This window comes from Pteropus medius, unplaced genomic scaffold (assembly GCF_902729225.1).
Source record: "Pteropus medius unplaced genomic scaffold, Ma_sr-lr_union100, whole genome shotgun sequence".
NCBI classification, from domain to species: Eukaryota; Metazoa; Chordata; class Mammalia; order Chiroptera; family Pteropodidae; genus Pteropus; species Pteropus medius.
The window spans coordinates 29,803,346-29,827,793 of record NW_024354875.1 but is presented as its reverse complement, the minus strand read 5'-3'; the positions used below and the strand labels follow the sequence as shown (position 1 = coordinate 29,827,793).

At 37.3% G+C, this 24,448-nt stretch overlaps 1 protein-coding gene across 1 annotated transcript in view; it reads right to left on the bottom strand.

Annotated features, from left to right (window-relative positions):
* The window catches only part of CERS6 (ceramide synthase 6), a 269,630-nt gene that overhangs the window by 157,536 nt on the left and 87,646 nt on the right, over positions 1 to 24,448 (bottom strand). The window contains exon 3 of the mRNA XM_039855700.1: positions 21,592 to 21,722. Within this exon, the coding sequence (XP_039711634.1) occupies positions 21,592 to 21,722 (131 nt within the window). The remainder of the gene's footprint in view (positions 1 to 21,591; positions 21,723 to 24,448) is intronic.

Below are 24,448 nucleotides of genomic sequence, written 5' to 3'. Positions count from 1 at the left end.
AGAAGATAAGTAAAGGGAGAACAGTTCCATGACAAGTTGTAGTCAAAGACCCACAGCCATGGCTGTAACCTAAGTTCACCATGTCTTGGTGATCCCAGTAATTTTAAACAATGGACTTGGTTTAAGGTGATTCTGGACTGATAGTATCTGAAAGTATTTGACAGAAAGCACATAAGCATAAACCCTCTGGAGAAAGGTATCTTCCTCCTCAGCCTCAAGAATCACCCCCATCCCAAATTTTCGTAACAAAGAGTAGCACACAAATGAAAAAGGTGTCATGAATCAGAATCAGTAACAGATCCACAAATATTGAAACCCTCAGACACCGATCACAGAACAGCTATGCTTACTTTATGTAAAGAAATGAAAGATCAGGTAAAACTTAACTGCAAAGAATAAAAAACTATAAAAAAAGTGACAAAGCAGGTTTCAAAAAGACCAACTGAACTTCTACAAGTAAAACCCGATTTGAAACTAAGAGAAAAGAAAATAATAAAATAGAAAAGGAATTAGAGATTAGTGATTTGAAAAATAGGTCAGATGATATCTAGCATACAACCAGGGAAATAAACAACAACAACAACAAAATGGAAAACATGAAAGAGAAGACACATTGAAGATAGAGTGAGATGGTCTAAAATGCATTTAACTGTAGTTACAGAAGAATAAAATAGGATAAGGAAGAGGCAAAATTTGAAAAGGTAATGGCTGGGAACTTTCTAGAACTGATGAAAGATAGCAATCCATAGATTTAAGAAGCCCAGAGAATCTCGAGAAGAATAAGTTTAGAAAAGCTAAACTTACACATAGCATACTGAAAATATGAAAAGACAAAGACTAAAAGAAAAATCTTGAAGCACACAGAGGAGAGAAAAGGTATTATTTTCACAGGAATGATAAACTTACCATCAACTTCTCCACAGCAACAATGCAAGCAAGAAGACAGTGTTATGATATCATCAATGTGCTGGAAGAAACTAACTGCCTATCTAGTATTCTCTACTCAGAAAAAAGTTTCAAGAATGAGGAGAAAATACATTTATTTTCAGACAACAAAAACTAAGAGATTTCATCTCTATAGCAAGCCTCAAGGATCAGACAAAAATTAAGTGATTTCAGATGGAATGTTTAAGTACAAGAAAGAATAAAGAACAAAGAAAATGGTTGATATGTATGCAAATCTAAAAAACAAAAACATTGACTGTTTTCTTAGGTTAATAAAATCTTTAAGGTTAAAAACACAGATGGATTAAAAAGCATGATAAAAATAACATAAGTCTGCAGTGGGTATATGGAGATAAAGCATTCTAAACATATCAGATTTTCTGGGACAAGGGTAAAAGATGGATTAACATTCGATTTTGAAAACTTAGGCACTCCCATTGTAATTTCTAGGGCAACTACCAAATAATTGAAAAATTGAGCCTATAAATGCAAAACCAGGTAAGAAAATGGGATCATAAAAATAATAAATCTAAAGTCAAGAGAGGAAAGAAAATGAGACATAAAATAGACAAAACAATAGAATGCACAAACAAAGGGAGATTTAAAAGCATTTAAAAGTGATATTAAGTGTATAGGGGCTAAGCTACAGTAGAAAGAAAGAGAACAAATATTTCAGACTGAATTAAAACAATATCCTACCATATATTATCTACAGGAAAAATTTCTAAAACACGAGACTACAAAAGGGTTAAATAAAAATATGGAAAAAGATATACTATGCAAATAACCAATAAAACTGGCATAGCTATATTAATATGAAACAAAAGTAACTTTAAGGTAAAAAGCATTATTAGATATAATGAGAATCAGTTCATACTAATAAAGCACTCAGTTTACCAGGAAGTCAATATAGTTTTAAATGTATATATACCTAACTGCATAGCCTGAAATATTTATAATGTATTAATGGACAGAATTTAAAAAAAAAAAAAGAAAATGGAAAAACCCATAATCATAGTGGGAGATTTTAAACATTTTTCTCAGTAATTGACAAAATAAGCAGATTTTTAAAAATCAGTAAGAATATAGATTTGAGGATCATGATTAAAGTCTTCACGAAATGGAAATATATATAACACTATAGCCAACAATTGCAGAACTCACATTCTTTTAAGCATACAAACAACCTTTATAAACATTGACCATATACTGGACTTTAAAGTAATCTCAAGACATTTTTAAGTAGAAAAATCATACAGAGGATGATCTTATACCATGAGTTAAAAACCATTTTAAAATAACCTGAAAAATCTCCATATACTTGGAAATCAAAAGTCACTTCTCATAATTATTGAGTCAAAGAAAAAAATATACTAGAAAAGAGAAAATGTTTTTTATAAAATAGTAATAAAAATATTAAAAGTTGTGGGATATAGCTAAAAATCAGCTTATATCTTTAAATTCATTTATTAGAAGATTTAAACAGAGAATTCACAACTCAAATCTTATTATCAATGAGAGAATTGTAATTTAAAACTACAATAAGACTGGTAAACAATATGAAATCTAAAAACACTAAGTGCTGGTGTGAATACGGAACAACAGAAATTCTCTGTTTCTAGTGGGGATGTACATTTGTACAATCCTTTTAGAAAGCAGATTAACCTAAGTTTGAAGAATATATCGATAATCCAGTTTACACTTATTTTCCGGTGTCCTGTGAAGTTTAGCATTTATCTAGCACAAAAATGTCCTTGTTGGAACATTAATTTATGGTTACCCTATCTGTGCCCAAATTCTCCACCTAGTTATGCAGTAGAGAAGCTCATAACAGGGTGCCCAGATACAAGAATATTGTAGCTTATTTCTAATTAAGTAAGAAACAACCCAAACTGGAAATAACCCAAATATCCAACAATGGCAGAAGAGATAAATGTATGTGGTACGTTTATACAGTGAAATACCATACAGTGGTGAAAATGAATGCACTCCTGTCAAATACACATACACAGATCAGCATGGATATATCTTAGAAGCACACTGGTGAACAAAGAGGCAAAGCACAAAAGAAATGTATAGTAGGATTTTGTTCATACTAAGTTTCAAAAAAGGCAAAACTAAGCTGTGTTGTTTTGGAATACATGTATAAATGATAAGACTGAAAGTAAAAGAAAGAAAATGATTAACACAAAAGTGATATGGTATTCATTTCTTGGAAAGAAAGGCAGTGTTGTGATAGGGAAGAGGTTTTGGGGAGGTCTCTGGGGAGCAGCAGTCAGACAATCAAAGATGTGGGGCAGAACATTTCAGAAGAGGAGACAGGAAGTGCAAAGACCTGTAGGCAGGACTGAACTTGGCACCCAGAGAGAGCATATCGATGTCACTAGAATGTAGTGAGAGGAATGAAGGAAGATAGGAAGATAGTCAAGATCCAGACACTGCAGAGTCCTGCAGGTCAGGGCAACCCATTTGGATATTACTCCAGGGCAGAGACAGGGAGAGAGGAAGGGCTCTTTTGGGTACACCTGTGCCAGGCAAGGGATGGGGTGATGAGAGGACACCTCAGGGGAAAAGGCACCTGAGCTGGATTTTGAAGACATGACTAAGAGTCAGAAGCAGAGAAAAAAGCAGTGTGGAGAGTCCTGGGGCAGAATGTGCAGAGAACTCTAAGCTGTTACCTATTGCTTAGAGCATAACATGCAAGGAAGGGACTGAACGAGAAGCACTAGTGAGCCCTATGAACTTTAGGCTGTGAGAACTAAGGTCAAGGCCACGTAAAAACCTTCGCAGGCCCTACTCTCTAATTTGGAAGCTTCACCCTAAAGCATCTTAAGCTTGTTATCTTGTATCCACGTCCTATATTAGTGTTTTATCTGTTTTAAAGTTTTAAATAATTTTTATAACTTTTAGTTTAAGAATTATCATAAGGAGATGGCAGAATGTATATCCTTGTTGAAGCTGTATGATGGATTCATGGAATTTCATTACACTGTTCTTTCTTCCTTTGCGCGTATGCTAAAATTTCCTTAATAAAAAGTTAATATTAACTGAAAGAATTACTACTCTGTTGCTATAAGATTAAAACTTTATTACATTTATATATAAATCTTTGTTTTGAATCAAGCCATTAAATCATAACTTGCAGACATTTAATTAAACATTCAATAATTTTAGAGGTAAAAGGATTTTATTTGAGATAATCATTAGAGGCATAGGATTACTTTTTAAATATCAAAAAGTTACATTCATAGGATTTTACAAAAATGCATCCCTTACTTTTTTTTATTTGTTTATTCGATTGTCTTCCTAATGAATTCCTTATTTTTGAAGAGAGAAACCTGGATCTAAAACACTTAATGAAGATACAATGTGCAAAGTATAAAGACAAAAAACTGGCAAAGAAAAAATGCTGCTTGCTTTTTCCTCCCTTTTTTCTCTTCTGTCTTATGTATATGCAGATTTAGAAAACTGGCTGGCTGGCTGACTGTCGGCATATCTGGATGTGTTTCTTAAAATTAAAAGCATAAATTAAATAAAAATACCTAATGCATCAAATCGTCCAAAGCTCAAGAGAAATCCACGTGCAGCTCAAGAATCTTCAGCATGCAGAAGGGAGTGTGGAATGGAACACATCACCCAATTTAACAAGAATTTACTACCTCAGCAGCTCACAGTATAATGAACTAAAAGACACAATAGTGTTTTATTAAATGGGGACATTTTCCTTAAAGGTAACCATATGCAAAATAGGCTCCATGGGTCAGTTTAGTCCCTCACTATCTCCAAAGTTATAGACTGACTGAAAGACAGCCCTCCCTCCCCTAGCACGAAGCTCCTGGAAACAATGAATGTGGAAATAAGGAAATGATAAAGATCAACACACGCTTATAGGTTGCCTTAGCTCAGGCCGCTATAACAAAAATACTATAGACTGGGTGGCTTAAACAACAGACGTTTATTTCTCACAGCTCTAGAGGCTGGGAAGTCTAAGATCAAAGTGTCAGCAGATTCAGTTTTATTCAGGCCCTTTTTCTGGCTTGCAGATCCACACATCTAACTGTGTGCTCACATGACTTCTTCTTTCTGTGAGCAGAGATAGTGCACTCTGGTGTCTCTTCCTCTTCTTATAAGAGCACTGATCCTATCATGAAGGACCTACCCCCATGACCAAATCTAAACCTAATTATCTCCAAAATACCAACGCACTGAGGGTTAGGGCTTCAACATATGAATTTTGGAAGGACACAAACATTTGGTCCATACTATTGGTTAATATCAGTTCTACAGTCTGGTCTGATAAATGTCTGCACTAAAGCTGTACCAAATGCCTGCGCCAGGGCTCTAAACCTCCCAACTCTGCTTTCAACCTAGCTTTCTGTTAAATGGCCATTCACTGCCCTAAGGCCCATCCCAACCCAGCAGCTTTCTGGATTGGAAGAGGGGCACCTATGGGGGAACTACATCCTACTCACGCTGATGCCCCTCATTCCTAGAAAAGGCAATTTGCTTATGTCCCATGCCCTCACTGCCTGCCACCCCACACAGATAAACACACTCCATCCGTAGAAATTAATACACTTTCGGACAATCATTTCATACTTTCTCCTCTTTCCTCAAAACTCCAATACTTCTTTCCCTCTTATTCTCAGCTGATGACCCTGTTTCCCATTTCACTGAGATGACAGAAAGAATCTCTTGATTTGCCATGAGCTCTCAACATGACTCCACCTGCTTGCATCCTTGCCCAGATACTCTGGCTTCCCTCCTGTTACCACACAAATGGATTGCTCCTTTCTATGAAAACTGGTAGTTGTGCACCACATCTCAGCTCCTCCTGACTAGGCAAGGATACAGCTCTTGTCCTTTCTTCCTCATCTCACATCATCAGTTTCTCCTTCTCTGCTGGAATACTCCCATCAGCAGACAAATTTTTCTCTTCTTAAAAAAAAAAAAAAATCTTTAATCCCATATTCCTTCCCTAAGTATCACCCTCTTCCTCCAAACCACGCTTTACAAAAAACTTAAAGAGTTCCCCAATTTCCAATTCTGCTCCTTTTATTTTCCCTTGAGCTTCTTAGATTGAGGTTTTATCCCCACCACTCCATCCAAACTGTTCCTGTCCAGACATCAATGATTTTTGTGACACCAATGGCCAAATCCAATGGTCATTTCTCAGTCTTCAACTTACATGGCCCATCAACAGTATTTGATATGGTGGACTGTTAACACCTTCTCTTGGCTTCCTCCAACTCACTCACTCATCCCTCCTGCATAGTCTCCTTTATCAGTTTCTTCTCAAGTCCACCATCTCTAACATGAGCACATCTCAAGGCTCAGTCCTCAGACGTCTTCTCAGCTTATTCTGATTTCACAGTCTCTGGGCTTTAAATGCCATCTATTCACTTACAATCACCACATTTAAATCTGCAGCCTTGTTCCCGAACTCCCTATAACACTCCTCCTCCAACAGGGGCATCTAATAGATATCCCAAACTTAAAATGACCAAATTTGAGACCACAAGCTGATTCCTAGACAGGCTCTTCTCTTACCTTCCTCAGCTTAGTAAATAGCCACTGCCTTCTAACTGCTCAGGCCAAAAACCTGAGGGTCATCCCAGAAGTCTCATTTTCTCTCACACGAAACAACCAATCCCTCAGCAAATTCTGTTTACTCTATCTTTAAAATAAATCCTGATTTGAAACTGACACAGAAAGGAGATTAAAGCAAGTATGGCATAATGTTAACAATTGGTTAACTGTATAAAATATATGCAGAAAAAAAGTTAAAATGAAAGAGAAAGATTTAATAGTTGTAACCACCAAATATAATGAATAAATCTTGATTGGACTCTATCTGGAATGAAATACAGATATAAAATATATCTCTGGAAGGAAAACTGTAGAAATATGAATATGAACTATGTTTTAGTTTAGTATGAAAATGATATTTTGTTTACATAGGAAAATAGCTTTATTTTTTGGAGATCTGTGCTGAAACACAAAGTCTCATGACATATGTAATTTACTTTGAAACGGTTCAGCAAAAAAAGGTATAGGTAAAGCAACTATGTCAAAATGTCGATAAATATATAGGTATTCACTAAACTACTGTGTTCGTTTTTTATATGTTTGACATTTTTCAACATTTGTTTTTTTTAAATCCTGAACCTGAACTCTTTTCATTACTTCCACTACTACCACCTTAGTTCAAACCAAGAACTCTCTCTTGGATTACTGCAGTAGCTTTCTACTTGGTCTCTTGGGCCTGCTCTTACCTTCTGCAAAGTCCATTCTGAACACACCAGCAATCCTGAACCTGTCAGAATGCCAATGAGACCACAATGCTCCTCAAATGGGTTCCCTTCTCAAAGTAAAACACCAAAGTCTTTTCAGGGGTCTACAGGGCTTCACACAATCTGGCTACCTCTTACCTTTTACTCTCCTCACTGCCCCTCAACCTCAGACACACCTGACCTCACACAGGGTATTTGCAATTGCTCCTCCTCTGCTGAATGGATGTTCCTCACCTCCATCAGGGCTTAGCTCAAATGCCACCTTCTCAGGAATGACTTCCCAACAACCTCTAAATGCGCATACCCATGCACACTTCTGATATTTCTTTCAGGTTAATTTTCTTCCATAGTACTTCGTGCCAACTAATATCCTATATATTCTAATGATTTGTCTATTATCTCCTCCCCAGTGAAATATAAGTTATGTTCCAAGCACTTACAGACTGCTTGGCATACAGTAGGCACTCAAAATATGTTTGGGCAAGACATGAAACAAAGACGTGGCAAACAATCTCTAGAATATCATTAGTCCTAAAATATGTGTTTACTCGTTCTAAAAACATGTATTGGGCACCTTCTATAGGCCTACAGTCATTGGTGCTAGGTATTCAAAGGCGGGTAAGATGGACTTTTTGTCCTAAAAGAGTTCATGGGCTGGCTGATAAAAAGAAATATATGAGCAATGAACTCTTATTGTTATTATTAAAGAGGTACACAAAAGTGGAAATTGTCAGTTCCATTTGGGAAAAAGAGAATGGGAGTACGATACCTCCTTCATCGAGTAGGTGAGGCTACATAGGTTGTAATGATCTGTTTCCAGGTCTGCTCTCGACTAGACACTAAGCACAGTGCCTGGCATAGATGAGTCACTCAATAAATGCTCACAGATTGCTAAATGAAGGTGAACTGAGTCTTGATAGATGATCAGATATGTATCAAGTGGATATGGCAGGGGGAAGAGTATCCTACATAGTGTTGGAAGGCTGGCGTGGGGAGGTGGTATTTTTACAAATCCTCATGAACTTCATAGGAAAAGCTAAAACTTACTCAAGAAGTGTGTCCACACAGAGGAGGTCCTGCTTTGCTTCAGTGATAATTATAGTGTTACTACAACTGATCATTAGTATAACAGCTAACATTTATTAAAGTGTTTGCAAAGCATGAGTACCTTACATGTTTACACAACTCTCTGACCCTATTTTAAATCTGAAGTACTATTTTAACCCATGTTAAGTTTCAAGAAACTGAGTCTGAGTGAATCAGTAAGTGATAGAGACAGACAGATTGAGCTGGTACTCTAGACCCGCATGCCCACTGGGCCCAGTGTACCCTCACTTCTTTGCCTAAGATATAAACCTCCTAGCTCTACACAAGAGCCTTATCTTCTATTCTGGATAGGTAAAGAATTGTGGTATCAAACTGATCAAAAGTAATTACTTTTCTTGAGTTAAGACATATCCTAGGTGCTTTATAAGAATTACTTTATTTAATTGTTATAACGAGTCTGTCAGCTTTTTAAGAGTATTAATCCTGTTTTACAGATAAGGAAACTAAGGTTAAGAGTGAAGTAAAGAGATAGTGCCATTTTTCCGTCAAGAGAATAGGTCCTATTTTTCCACCTAGCTTCTGATATAGAACCCTGCATGTAGCAAATGCTCAAAAAATGTTTATTGAATCACACAAGTCTAGGGAAGAAATGGAAATAACACTTAAAGTCATGAAGCAAGAGAAGCTTTTAGGTTTTAGTACATAAGGGGTTTAGCCAGGATTCATGTCAATATGTCATAATTCAAGATAAAACAAAATTTTATTTTGAATCAATCAAATTGAAATGATGCACACAGGTTCAAGCCCTATTTCAGAATTAGAATCAATAATAAGTGAAATCAGTTCAAATTGGACATGTTTCCACAACTAAAATTAATAACGGCAGAGAAAATAGTAGATGAGGACTACAATCTCAGTGAATAATAGAAGAAAATCAAGAGTTTCTGTTGAAAAGTACACATAAGAAACAACTTTGGAGAAAATTCTCTATTTTACTACTTCTCGAGATCTGCATGGGCCTATCAACTAGTACTACAAGTGCAGGTTTAAGCCCCTCATACTTTAACTCACAAAACATGGCATGGACAACATTCCTCATACACTGAGAATTTACTTGGTTTCCATTTTTCTGTGGACAGTATCCAATCTTCAGATCATTGGGTTGGACCTGAGGTAAGCTGAGAAACACTTCCATTATTCCCATCCGCTCCAGCCCCTCACTTAGGGAGAGTGAAAAGAAAGATCAGTGATGGCTCTGGATGACAGCTGGTTTCCACTGACAAGGAGGGACAGATAAGGGCCAGCATAAGTCATGTGCATGTGTTGTGACTCTCCTGGCACCATGAACAATTACAAATACAGTGAGGCTTAATAGTATATGCTTCATCGTAGGAGGTTTGGGAAGAATCCCTTTACAAACATGGTCACTTGTTATTCTATGGATATCATGAGGTAATGTTCCTTTGAAAGAAAAACTCCATAAACAAAATTCAATATTTTACATACTTCAACATTAATTCTGTCCCCCAAATCCATCACAAAATGCATTCACAAGAAGCTCTCTACATTGACCAATTCTTAAATTTGTTTATCTGAAATTTGGTTTGCTAACCCACAGTACTCATTACAATACAATGACTCAGCCCTGTCCTCAAGGACAGCTAGATGTGCCTGTAGCTCTTTTCTAAATTGTCGTGCCTTTTTCCCTTCCTAATATCCGAGCACCAGAGAACAGTAATTTTGTCCATTTTTACCTTTAAATCTCCCAGCACCCAGCCCCTGCCACATAAAGGCCCTCTGTAGCTGTTTGGAAAATTGAAGTGAATTAAGTCCTATGGGCACATGATTTTTTTTCTGGATTATCTGGGATAATCTTGATTTCAAATATTCACTTGTCCCCAAAAGCATGCAAGTATGCTCATGCTTTCCTGACTGCATGTCCTGGTTTGTTTGTTTGTTTGTTTGTTTGTTTGTTTAATGTTAGACTTTGATTGCAGCATGCTGAGCTAATGGCATACTACCAGTTTTGATGGGTCCCATTACCTGATTTTTTTTTTCCTGTAAAATACAACAAAGTTGGAAGAGCCAATAGTGAGGTGATAATTTAATTTGATTTTCCTTCTTATTCCATTGAACGTTTAATTTTTGCATGTTTGTGTAGAGGGTGGGAAAGAAAAGAGGAGAAGCCATCATGTCGATTCAATACCCCCTTCAGAAGACAAGATAAAGATTGAAAGGCAGACCACAGAAGGAAGGTACCTGCTCAAAATCATCTCTAATACATACCTCCCGATGAGAGATTTATGTTTAATGAGCAAATGTTTTTCCAATAACAAAAAAGGGTTCAAACTTCATCATTCACTGGTATGAGTCACTGATAATAAAAGCCAATTCTATTCTTAAATGAGCCAAGCACTTCGTAAACATGGGACTTGTGAAAGCAGGCGAAGCGAGGGCATTTTAGAGCAGAAGGTCAGATGGCCCTCGACATGCAGAGAAAACAGAGTGGGAAGAAATGCCCAGAACCTTAGCTTGGAAACAGGGCGACACCTGCTTCCCGGTTTTCCTTCTCCCATTTGCCTTTCACGCTGACTGGAGTTCCCCATCTCCACCATCCTCCTCAATTTCCACTCGCTGGAGCAGCCTTTGGCACCTGTATTCTCTTTCTCTACCTGACCAATGTCATCATCCTTAATTCAGCAGTGATACCTCCTCCAGAAAGCCTTTCTTGTCTCCTCCCTTCCAAACTCAATCTTCCCTAGAATGATTTGAAAGACAATAAATGAGCATCTTCTAATTAAATTCAGTCCTCTAGTCTCTAGAGGTTCAATCCAGTCCCTAATCCAAATAATTCATCCATTCAGTAGACATTTATTGGGATCGTACAAAGCATCAGGCATTGTGCTGGGCATGAAAAGATGAAAAAGAGAGTCTTAGCAGTCAAGGTGTTGGACACTTTAATAGCAGAGAGAGATGCAAATAGTGAAAATAAGTCTCCAAATGAACCAATAGAGAATGATTGAAAGTGCAATCGGTGTGCCAAGGAGAAAGCAATGAAAGTGAATCCTAGTCCTTCATAAACTGCAGGAGTAAAGGAAAGACAAAGGGGATCATGATGTGCAAGTAAAACACCAAAGTGCCCTATTTCTCTATTTGCTCTGAATGTGAGAACATATAACGTTCCCGTGCTTTCTCTGACATTGCGCAGTTGAAATAACACAAGCCTTCAGATTTAGGCAAACCTGAATACAAATCGCAACTCTGTCGCTTACTAGCTGTGCGGCACTGGGTCAGTTACCTCTCTCTGCTTCGCTTTCTTCATGAGTAAGAAAATCTTTTAATATCTAACACATTACAGAGAGTGGTTTTAAGAATTAACTCTCAAGGCCCCATTACATATCCAGAATAGAACTTAATCTTGATAAACATCTCTTTCCCCTCCCTGCTCAGGGTCTAAGTCTCCTATCAACATTAGGTGTTCAGTACATCTGCAAAAAAAAAACCCAACTTACTGTTATAGAATCATATGCAAAATGAAAATATGCAATTTCATTACATCTGTGGCTAAATACAGGGAGTGCAGATGTTATCAGAATCCATGCAGAATTGAGTGAAATGACCAAGACTTGAGCCCTAACCTTTAATGCCAGTTCTGCTGTTAACCTTGACCTGTGTGACATGGTGCGGTATACCCTCTGCAGAACAGTATCATTAACTTTTTACATAGTCGAGCCCTAAGAGCAGTATAGAGCCTCCCAACAGTCAGCAACTGCTACAAGATGGTATACAAGCAAAATAAGAAATACTTGTCCAAATTTAAAGTAACTTTTCTAAAATACTTTAATTCTCTCAAATCAAGACAGCCCTATAGACAATGCCAGCAGCTCGACTTGCATTTAAAATGAAAGTAATTGGTCTTAATTGCTTTTAGTTATGTTTCCAATCTCATGGAGGACTCATTATGAATTCAGATTTGGTGAGGCCTACAAATAAACTGAAAGATCTGCTTCCCCAATTGTCACTTGAATTTTGCTCAAATCTTCCCAAAGGGGAGATAGCTGGGCCTCCTGCTGCTTTGTCCAAATGCCTGCCCTTGACCGCCACCATCTTACACACAAACACGTTCACGTCTTATATTTCTAGGTGCTATATTCATTGGGAGTCATGTGCAATGCATCAAGTTTTAGGACAATTACAGTCAAATTAGTAATGATTGAGGATTCTTTTAAGCCTCCTGTCTGCCTCTGGCCAAGTGATGTGTACCATGAGCTAATCACAGAAGGGCAGAAGGGCAAATAGCCAGAAGGAAGCAGAAGGCATCTGCCCTTGTAACAGCAGGAGGTAGGGAGGAAGGAAGGTAGGATGGAGAAAAGAGAAAGAAAAGGCAAGCCAGACTGGATTCCCAAGAGGAAGCAATAAAGCACTTCCTTCTCAACAATCTAAAATTAGTTCTCCTGATGGTACATTAAGATACAAGATCCAGAAAAACCTAATGGTTGGGGCAATAAAGAAGCCCTAGAAAGGAGCCACGTCACTTAATAATCACAGGTTATAGCTCCCTATCTGAGGTATTGAACAACTTTACTAATAAGGAGAATCAATTGCCCCCGTGAGTCCCACAGGTCAGAAATTGTGGCTTATTTAACTTTGCAACCCCAGTTAAAAAGGAACCAGGAGTGCAGAGATGTACATTATGCATAACCCTCTCATTTAACTCCAAGAATGACCCTATAAATAGGAATTATTTCTCCTTTACAGAAAAGGCACCTGGGACCTACCAAAGTTAAACTACTCGCTAAGGGTAACAGCTTGAGTCAGGACATAAACCTGGTACATTTCATTTCCATCCTCAAATGTTCAAGATCACCAGCCTCCTTAGCCCCTTCGTCTGCACATAGGAGGTAACCAATAAATATTACATAACAGCAAACTCCTATACCCAGAAGCCATGCTAACTCGTCCTAAGGTTAATCGGACTGTCCTGGCTCTAGGAGAGGTGGCTTTACTAAAGCCAGCGCTGCTGTGCTCCAGACTCTGTCCTTCTCTTCCTACTGGCAGAGGCAAGCTGTGTCCTCCTCAGAATCGCCTGGGCAAATTTTAAATCTCTGTGGTTCAAAGACATTCACTATGTGTTCTGACATTTCTCATGTGGTGCTTCAAAAGCCTTGGCTTCTAGAGGCACAGCGGGCACCGCTCCCTGCTGAAGTAGGACACCTTTTCTCCTCCACTTCTGTCATGTATACACATCAGCAAGCGAAAGACCTTGGCGCTCTGAATTTAGACGGGTTTTGCATCTTTTTCTTACAAAGCCCAAATTGACAGCCCTGTGAACTCGCATGGATTCTGTCTTTTTAGGGTTCCATAGAATAAAAGAGCTTTGTTCTAAATTGAGAACCTGTTGTCCTTGCATCTCCTTGGATCTCTCCTCCCAAAATGACCAACACCAGAGCTGCCTCTGCTAGATAATGTGCCCATAGCTCTGAGGGGGCCACACTGCCAGTGCATGGTTCTGACAGAATACTAGCTATCTGCTGCTGCTGCTCTTGTTAAATCAACTTGAGCAACAACAATGCGTTGTTGACAGTAGCTAACATTCACTACCTCTTTATGTGCAAGACACCTTTTTAAACATTTTACATATATTAACTCAATTAATCTTCACAACGATCCCATGAGGTAGGCACTATCAATATGCCCATTCGACAAAGAAAAAAAACTGAAGCTTCAGGTGGCCAAACACCTGTCCCAAATACCCCACAGGTTTTTATTAGAGAAAAGACTACCTGAACAGAGACAGCCTGTCTTTAGAGCTCACCCACTATGCCACTACGCTGTGCCATCAGTCTTGCTGTAAGGCTTGTTGTAAAACTGTGAATAGATCTTCCAATGTTATATGCACATAACGCAAATTTCATATTTGCTTATGTGTGATTTCATCTGCCAGGAGCACTACATGAATGCAGAAAACTGCACTGAGTTGACCTAAGCAGTACAGGAATATAGGAACCCCCCCACCACCCCGCACACACACACACCCCGCTCACAGATCTCTAAGCTACCTCTAACCACATGTGCTACAAGACACATCTCTCTGGCGTCACAACTTTCTCTCCAATTTTGGATCACCCTCCTTCTACCACTTCATAGAAACTTATGAGCTGTAATCCTTCCAACACTGTTACAGACTGAATTGTGCCCCGTCAGTGCTCATATGTTGAAGCCCTGAACTCTGAAATGACTGTATTTGAAAACAGGGCCTTTAAAGGCGATTAAAGTTAAATGAAGATAAGTGTAGGGTCTTAGTCCAATATGATTTGTGTCCTTATAGGAAGAGGAAGGGGCATCAAGGGTGAGTGTGCATGGAGGAAAGGCATGTCAGGCGACAGGGAGATGGTGGCCATATGCAAGACTAGGAGAAAGGTCTCAGAAGAAACCAACATGCTGTGGGTTTCCAGCCTCCGGAAGTATACAAAATAAATTTCTATTGTTTAAGCCACCCAGTCTGTGGCATTTTTTTTATGAAAGCCCTAACAAACTAATACACCAACACCAACTTATAAACAAACTTCAGGTCTTTTTCAAGGTAAAGTGTTATATTTATGATAGTCTATAAATCTCTTAACCACTTAACATTTATAAAACTGTGTTACTGTTTTTATTAGGTTCCTATCTTTTTTTTTTTGATGCCACTAATGAAGATTTTCAGTGTTGTAATCCTGACTCATTTTTCTCATAAACCCTGTGTTGTTTTATTTTGGTTGGTTGTGCAGTTTTACATAGTGAGCAAATTTTTAGAAATGTATATGTTATATTATAGCAGAACAGTGTCTTTTCCCAAAATTTTATGAACATTATGTGTACTTTTATACATCCTTAATAATCAAAGTTGATTGCAATGGTATTCATGACTTTGTTCTAAATCAGAATAACTTTTAAAATAGATTAAACAACAAAGAGAAATGGCATATAGATTCAACACTGGCAGAAATAAGAATATTAGGCTTTAATAAATTTACTTATTCCTCTACATAGTCTGTCCTTTTCATCACTATCCAATTCCATGTTGAATAAAATTATTAGAAAAATTATCTTCAAGGCCTTGAGAAATTAAGGATTTAAATAAAACTGAGCAGCAATACTGAATATATAGCCAGCTTGACCAAAGTATGGCCTCTCTGATATTTTTAGCAAAAATTTGTTTTCCTTAATTAGCCAGTACACGTGAATTGGAGGCCTGGCCATATGCCATTAAGGAATGTGAGAGGCTTGATCTAATTAGAAAATCTGAGTTCACTTGCCACAGATGGTAGGTCTGGAGTAGAAAGAAGGGGAAAGATTTCAAAATCAAGGCAAAAAAAGTAGACTGTCTATGGTCTAGTTCATCAATCTTCAGAATTTCTGTAATAAAAGTGATACTGCCTTAAGAATACTAATAACTCCAAAATGGGCTTAACTGAGCTAAATGAAACTATACAGCATCAAGGCACTATGTCCCAGGAATATTAGAGATGGGCATACTAATTACAGAACTGTCCTAATGTTTCTATTTCATGGTGACACTTTGAGCAATAGATGACTATGCTTGGTGCTATGAGAACACATTTTCTTTCTTGAAACTGAAAAAAACTGTTAATAGTACGGTAATCCTAAAGCATCTGGCAAACCATGGCTTGCCAGCCAAATCCAGCAGGCCATCTGTTTTTGTACAGACCATGAGTTAAGAATAGTTTTAAATTTTTTAAATGGTTGAAAAAATTTTTTAAGAATGATGCCTCATGACACAGGAAATGATGAATTCAAATTTCAGTATCCATAAAGAAAATTTTATTAAAACTCGGCCATGTGCATTTGCATTGTCCATCACTGTCTTTGTGCTACTACAGCAAGGTTGTAATTGTGACAAAATTTGAGTAGCCTAAAATATTTACTTTCTGGCTATTTACAATAAAAGTTTGCTAACTTCTGCTTTAAAGTTAAAACTGACCTGAATACAAGCCACCAACTTAAAACTATTTAAAATAGTCAAGAAGTCTCAAATACCAAGACGTTCACTGACTTAACCAAATTTAAATAACTAGGCCTGTACCAATGTACTTTGGATGACAGAAGTTGTTCATCGATTCAAGGACTATTTTATATGAATGGAAAATAATCACCACCATCACAATAACAACAAAACGACTCAACTCCATACTATTCAAGAATTAAGAGGTCGTCTTCCAACTTTATGATTAATTTTTCCCCAAATTCATGGTCAGCATCAACACAGTGTTGAGCATGTATTTCAGTACTGAAAAAATGAAGATGCCATTTTTCTAGATGACAATACTTTCTTATTATCCCCTTCTAAAACTGCATCAATCTTCTAGAGAACTTTAGTAGCAAACTTTGTAAATGATGTTCACATTGTGATCTAATGGAAAAAATAATCAGAGCTGACTTTTCTCTTTGGCAAAATTTCGTCCATCACCAGAATGTGGAATATATGGAAGAGTCTAAAACAGCTTATAAATATTCAGTTTTTTTTTTTTCAAACAGGTAGCTGGGTTATGAAAACTTCTTGCATAAAGTCACCATACGATTTCCTCAGATCAAAGACTGATCTGAAATAAAAGGATATGAGACCCAATTTGTTGTTTCCTGTACAACCGTGTTCCCTTTTGCCCCTCAAGTATTAGGCTCCATTCTCTTACTGAAGTCACAAGACAGCATTGCTAATTTGTCCAAGTAAAACAGCTACCAAATAAAAACAGTGACCAAGCTTGTGGCATGAATACAATTGGTTAAGCCACTCATTTCTCACTGCTGTTATCCTTAGTTCAATGGAATCACAAATTAAGAAGAGTACAGTGCTTCTCTGCATAAATAAACTCATAATTTCAAAAGGTTCCCAGATTTTGGTCAGTGCGCTGCCGTTGAACAGAAACATCTAAGTATGGCAATACTTGGGGGGTAGTTTAAATCAACATCAACTTGAAAATGGGATTCCTAAAGAAAAGACAGTTTGGGGTTCTCATCTTACAACAAGCCTCCATATGAAGCAAACTTCAATCCAAATTAATCACTACAATTCTATGAGGTGTGACTACTCCTTGCCCTATATTTTCAGGTTATCGTATGAGAGATTTATCTGTCCAGTCAATTGGAGACTGCTTAAATAAAAGACATTTATAATATTTACTCTCAGATGTTTGCTATTAATCATACTGTATAATATTCAAAATTAATGAGCACATGTAGGGCACAAAGGAATGGGAAGCCATTTATTCCAAAAACTTTTCTCTGCCCCCTCCTGTTTCATCCGGCAGATATTTTTTTATTGAAGATATTTACTTTTACATTATTCTGATGCAACTGGTGGAGGAAGAAGGCAAAGCTTCAGCAGCTTCAAAGCTGGATCCCCCAGCTGAATGGCTCCTATTCAGAACCAGTTTCTCCCCAAATGTCTCACATGACTTTTCATTTTTATAAATTCTTCACTCACTCATGAAAATCTCTATTTCAGTTGCCAATACGGATTTAAATGCTTCTGGAAGAAACAGTCATCAAAAAAAAAAAAAAAAACCCACAGCTATAAATGACTGACAACAGCATGAAGAAAAAAAGTATCACGTCAATGTTTCAACACGTTAGTTGCTGAACCACTTCTTCCACTCAGTCTTTCTGCATTAAATGGGTGTGCCCCAAATTGGACACACCAGCAGATGACTACAAACTGTTTGGCATGTATGTAGGTGCTATTGTACACTGGCAAAAGATAAAATACAATTCCCGTGAAGGTATTCTATATTTTCTAAAATAGTAACTTATGTAACAGAAAAACTATAGAATCTTTACATTTGGTCCCTAAATCTACAAGCACCAAATTTGTGTTGTCTTGCTTTCTAATCTGATTTTCAGTATTTCTGATAAGCAGTCATCTCTTTTCAGAGATTAGTGCTTCTTAAGCAGGGATGAATGTTGTAAGTATTCACTGGGTTTCATCCAAGATTGACATGTCCAGACCCCACTGGGGTGACAACACCGAATCAGACAGGGTGGAACCTGGGAAGTGTATTTTCGAAAGCTTACCAGGTGATAATGAAGTGCATCCTTGGCTAGGAACAGCTTTCCCAGATCATTTTTTAAATTGATGAGCAAATAACTATAACACACATGCATGCATACATAGACCAATATAATTTTCTTTATTCTTCATGGTGTTAGCTAAATGTACTCTTTTGCCATCCCATTCTTTCCTCCTGAATTTCTGCCTTTCAGATTGTCTTGGAGTCTTCCACAGTTCGATAATTTTCCCAGATGAATTTTAGGCTAACTCAATGTATGTCACACTCTTCATTTCAGGGGGCAGGATGCCAGCTTAGATCAGCAAATCCTTCCAAAGCAATGCCATCTTACCATATAGTCATAGAACAAATATTTACTCAGCAGAGTCTATATGTTGAGGTAAAGGCTGAGAAGAATGCAAGAAAAACAAAATGCTCTCAAGAAGCACATGATATAATTAGGGTGAAAAAATACAGACAAGCTAAGAAAGATAAATAACCACATAAGGATGCATGTGATTCAGTATTAAATTACTAGCATTTATAATAAGGACCCTAAGAATTTAGAAGAAGTACAGACATGCCACATTTCCAAGAGGGCCTGGGGTTTGAAGAATGGATAAGGGATAAAGGCAGAGCAGAGGGATGTGGGTATTTCACATTAGGAACACAGCGCAAATCAAGATGGGAATGAACAAAGACTAGACAGTGTAAAGACAGACCTCTGTAAGGAAGGGGTCATTCGAGTGACTGATATTAAACAGATAAAGGTCAGACTATAGCTATCAGGCTAAGGAGCCTAATATTTATCCTACAGTTGTAGAAAAATCAGTAAGGCTTTAAAAAAGTAGACCGTGGAGATAATAGTATTTTAGGGAAATGTAATTTTTTGTAAAAAACAAAATATCTATGAGTATGAGATAAATAACAAAACCTATGAGAGCAATGAGGATCAGGGCCATAGCAGCGGCTTTACAAAGAACTACTGGATCTCAGTGACCAACTGGCTTAAGTTTCCAGCCTGTAATAGAATGGAGGCATACAAACAGTAGGAGAAAAAGGAAAGTCAGAAGTGTGAGCAAATTGGAGTTTTCAGTTGGAGATGGCACAACAATGCCTCAGAAGAAACATCTCCACTGGACACATGGCATTGGCAGAAGTTGGTGAAGAACTTCTACACAGAGGATGGAAGGTAGAATGAGGGAAATAAGAGCTTGAGACTGAATCTGGAGAGGCAGCCCATCATGTATTCCGTATTTTCCCGTTGTAGGGAAAATACGGAATCCATGATGCAAACAAAAGCTCTCGCAAAGGCAGGAGACAATCTGGAGGCAACCCAGAAGCCAAGGAAGAAGAGAATTTCAAGAAAAAGTTCATCTACACAGTCTTCTGCAACAGAGAGGTCAAAGGCCACTGGTATTGGCTCAGTTCTAATCCCAGGAACCCCCGTGTGTGCGCTAACCCACAGTTGATCTTTAGTTACTGACTGTGCGTACCGATTATCAAGCACACATATCTGGTCATTTTTTAATACCCGTCATTAACCCACAGATACTCAGATATTACATCTTATCTCCCTGACACTCTTGTAAGTTTCTCGAGGAAAGAGATCATAATTGGTATCTTTATGCACTACTTGGACCCCGCTGTGCCTTCCTATTATCATGCCTTTAGCAATTTTTGAGATATATTTTTAACTAATTGTAACTATGACCATCCTGGTGATTGTGGTATGCAGATGAAGGTCAGCTGAATCTAGGGAGGCGACACAGACACTGGGATAGTGCTAAGCTTTGCTATTCAGAGTGTGGTCCATGGACCAGCAGCATCATCCAGGAACTTGTTAAAAATGCAATTTCAGCTGCCTTCCCAGACCGATTGAATCAGAATCTGCATTTTAACCAGATCCAGGTGGCTGATTCCTACACAAACTGGTGTAGACTCAGTATAGTATAGAAAGGGCTGGCACTGAGTTACCAAGGAAGTTAGTTGGAGGAGGGGAATATAGCATATGAGTTTCAGTATGTGGACATGTGCTGAGAACAAACTTCAATCCGCTCAGACCCAAAGCTCAACGATGGAGCCCAGGGCGTGTGACAGGGCCAGGCCAAGAAGCAATTCCAGCTTCTGAGCAGAAGCCCAGATGCATAAATCCTTCTTCCATAAACAGCCACTAACTTCAATTATAGGAAGGGCTTTGCAGATTGTATCTACTAGGTTGTTTTTCTACATTTTATAAATATTCTGACCTCCCAAAGACCCTATTTATGCTCCTCATATTTATCCAGGCCTGGGATTTATAATATTATTCTGCCTCTCACTTCATTTCTCCTATAAGATTCGATTTCCCTCTAATCTTTAGATTACAATTGCTAAAATAACTTTTTGGCATAAGTGAAAGTTAAACTTGAAAATGTAACTTTAACCTTAAATAGAAAGAGCCTGCAATAGAGGGAGCTACATTCACAGCGCTATTGTTAAATGACCAGGTGTCAGGAAAAAGTTCCCAAAGGAAAGAACTGTTGGACAAAAGCACAGTCATATCCCAGAGAACGAAAACCAAACAGAGCAATGAAGCAGAATCTTTCCTTTGTGCTCAATGCTTCAATATTTCTTTATCTAAGTTTCCTATAGATAAATGCATTGAGTGTTACTGCTTCAAAATATCACTGTGCTGGAAGAGTTCTCTGTGGGTCTTTTATTATTTTTAACAGCTTTATTGATATATAATTTACACACCATAAAGTTCACATTTTAGACATGGAAGAGATTTTCATTCCATCCTCTACTTTCAAGCAATACTTCATTAAACTCACCAAGGAATATAATACAGCCATTTCTTAAATCTCCAGGAACACAGGACATTGTCATGACCCTATGATAATATATGCTAGTATCTCAGCTTTTATCAGTGGAAAGAACATTGTGACAAAGTTTGCTCTATTAAAATTCAAACTATAAATGTAATGTCTTTTAGTGCTATATTTCAAAGGAGACTGAAAATACCACCTTAGGCCTTGTAATCCTCCTACTTTGTAGGAACTCCATGTGGAAGCAAACTTCATTTACCGCATCCAAAGTGGAAATTACAAATTTTTACAAACTACTTTTCCCCTAGTTTTTGTGGACTATTTTTTTCCACTAGATGACATGCTTTTTTAGGGGCTGCTGGAGCCTGTACCAAGCCTTTATTTTTCATTTCAGGGATGCTATGAGTACTTACACAGGTTTTTCTTTCAAAAAGAAAAATAGCAACTTACATGCTTTCACAGAACCTCGTCAGTGTGCTTGGCTTCTCCTGGTTGCGTCTTTGTCGAAACCAGCGTTGAATGCTGCGAACATCCCAGTCCAACTGCTTGGAAAGCCCTTCCAATCTCTTTTCGTCAGGATGCTATGAAACAAGGTACCAGGAAAATCATTTTCATCTTCACTATAAACAGACCTGCCCTTCTCTATATATGAGATTTTTTTTTTCTGTATTTACTATTTGCTACTGAGATTTCTACATTTACCATTGAGGACCTGGGCTTCTATTAGCAGCGTGAACATAAATAACCAGCTATGACAAGAAAAGTTATTCATTGTGAAACAACATTGAAAAATATGAATTTTGCTCTAATGCTTGCACTTCTTACCAGCAACAAAGATTCAACGGAATAGCCAACTGGCTGAGTCATCTCCATTAGGCTTTAAGAAAAGGAGTTTCAAAACAAAGTTGATCAACAAAGTCTGTAGCAGAGAGGTCAAAGGCCACCTTAGGTAAATTTGCAAAGAGGTCTTATCATTCAAATATGTCACTTTCTCAAGGGAAAAAAAAAGCTATTCCCAATTATCACATATCAGTATAATAAAAAGCACCGAATAATCCCCAAATACCTCACCTTAGCCTAGTGTACCAATTCTATTACAAAATATGTTTCTCTTTTTTCCTTTTCTCTCTTCCCTCTCCATTCTTCACATATTTCATCTATTCCTTTTTCTGGTCATTCCTTTCACCAGATCCCCATGAAATCTTCTACAATGACTATGCATTACTTGAAGATGCAAACTTGGTTAAGTGGAAAGAGACACTAATTATGCCTGCCAAGTGATAGTACCGTTCTGTCTCTCTCTCATTTCTGTATCATTAGGAGACAACATACATAGGTTCAATTCCTCGCTCCAATGACCTCTGACTCACAGTTTCCTCATCTGTTAAAGAAAGGGTTACTTATCCACCTAAATGGAATGATGGTGAGGACCAAGTGTAAAAAGGTATGTAAAACTCAGTAAATATTAGTTCTCCCTTTTCCTGTCCTTTCCTTCTTTTCGGCATCTTAGAGAGCATTCTGCCTCCACAATTTTGTGAAGGTGACCTGCCACACGACAAAAAAAAGCTATGTTAGTTCTATTCTTTATTCTACCATTGTTTTAATATTAAGATTTTAATGATCATAGAATATAACCCAAAATGGGGTACACAGACAGGCTGACCAGCTTTCAAGTTTCAAGTTGTAAGGGTAGATGGTTCACATGATACCTTTTTTAAAGTATCTCTCTCAATTCAAGGTGTCAGACACACAGGAAACACAGCCAATGACCTTAGTGTTATGACTGAGGTTACAAAATGTGCTGAGCTTGTGTCCATAAAGGTTGTTTGCCAACTTTAAGTAAGGCGTGTACTTGGAGGTGTTTTCTATTTTTTTTTTAGTCGTCATGACACTATCTACACTCTCCTTTTGTGTCTCATTAATTAAAAAATATGGGAAAGAGAAAATCCATAGCCTACGATATACCTGGGCTACACCATTTGCCTAGAGGAATTCCTTTTTCATTTTCATTTGTTCTCTAAGTTTATTAAATAGGTAAAACATTCACATGGTTCACAAATTAAAAATTATCCAAAGTTTCACCTTTCTACTTTGTTCCTACTCTCTTAGTTCCTACCACCCCACCCCTTTCTACCAGGTAACCAATCATTAAATCAGATTCTTTCCAAGTATTCTATGCAAATATAAGCAAATTTGAATATATATTTCTATATTCCTCCTTGTCACATAAATGGTCACATACTATATATATCATTCTGAGCTTTGAGTTTTTTACTTTATAATGTATCTTGGAATATTTTCATATAGAAATATACAGAATACCCTTCTTTTGTAGAACTGTAAGGATATGCCATAATTCACTTATCCACTCCCTTATTAATGGACATTTAGGTAGCTCCCCCACTTCCACTACTATAAACAATGCTGCAATAAATAACCTTGTCATGGGTCATTTTATACAGGCCATTTAATATACAGGGATAAATTCCTGGAAATGAATGTTGCAGAGCAAACTGTTTATGCATTTGCAATTTATTTAGATGTTGAAAAATTACTCTCACTAATGATTTTACCAACTTATCCTCTCACAAGCAAGAATGCCCATCTGCCAATTCCTTATCGACAGAGTATGTTATCAGACTTCTCAATTTTTTTCCAATCTGATATGTAAAAAGTTGCATCTCAGTATATTTTTAATTTGATTTCCTTTTTAACGAGAGAAGCATCTTTTCATGTGTTTTAAAAATCACCCGTATTTCCTTTTTATAAAAAGCCCTTTCATATCTATTGCTCATTTTTTCTTGATTTATAGGTATTTTCTATACTGACTTGTAGAATTTCTTCACTTATTACAGTGATTAGAACTGTTTATACCACAGATTGCATACTTTGCACCAATGTGTTATTTGTGTTTAAAATTGGCTTATGGTCTTTTTATCTTGTTCTTTACTCGCATGAGTTTTTTTAAAAAACATATTTGAATTTATCAGTCTTTTCTGTTATAGTTTCTGAATCTGGGGTCAGAATTAGAAACGCTCTATTTCAAATTGTCAAGAAATTCTCCCACATTTACAGTTTTGATTTTTACATTCAATCATAAGTGCATTTAGAATATATCCTAGTATACAGCAGGAGGTATGAATCTAACTTTCTTTCTTTCCAAATGGCTACCCAGATAGCCCAATACCATCATTAATCTTTTCCCCTTGAGAAGTTAAATCTAGCCTTCCATTGTTCTATTTTACTTATGCCAGTTGGATTACTCAGAAATCCTTATTTCTTTATGAACCTCCGAATTAGCTTGTCT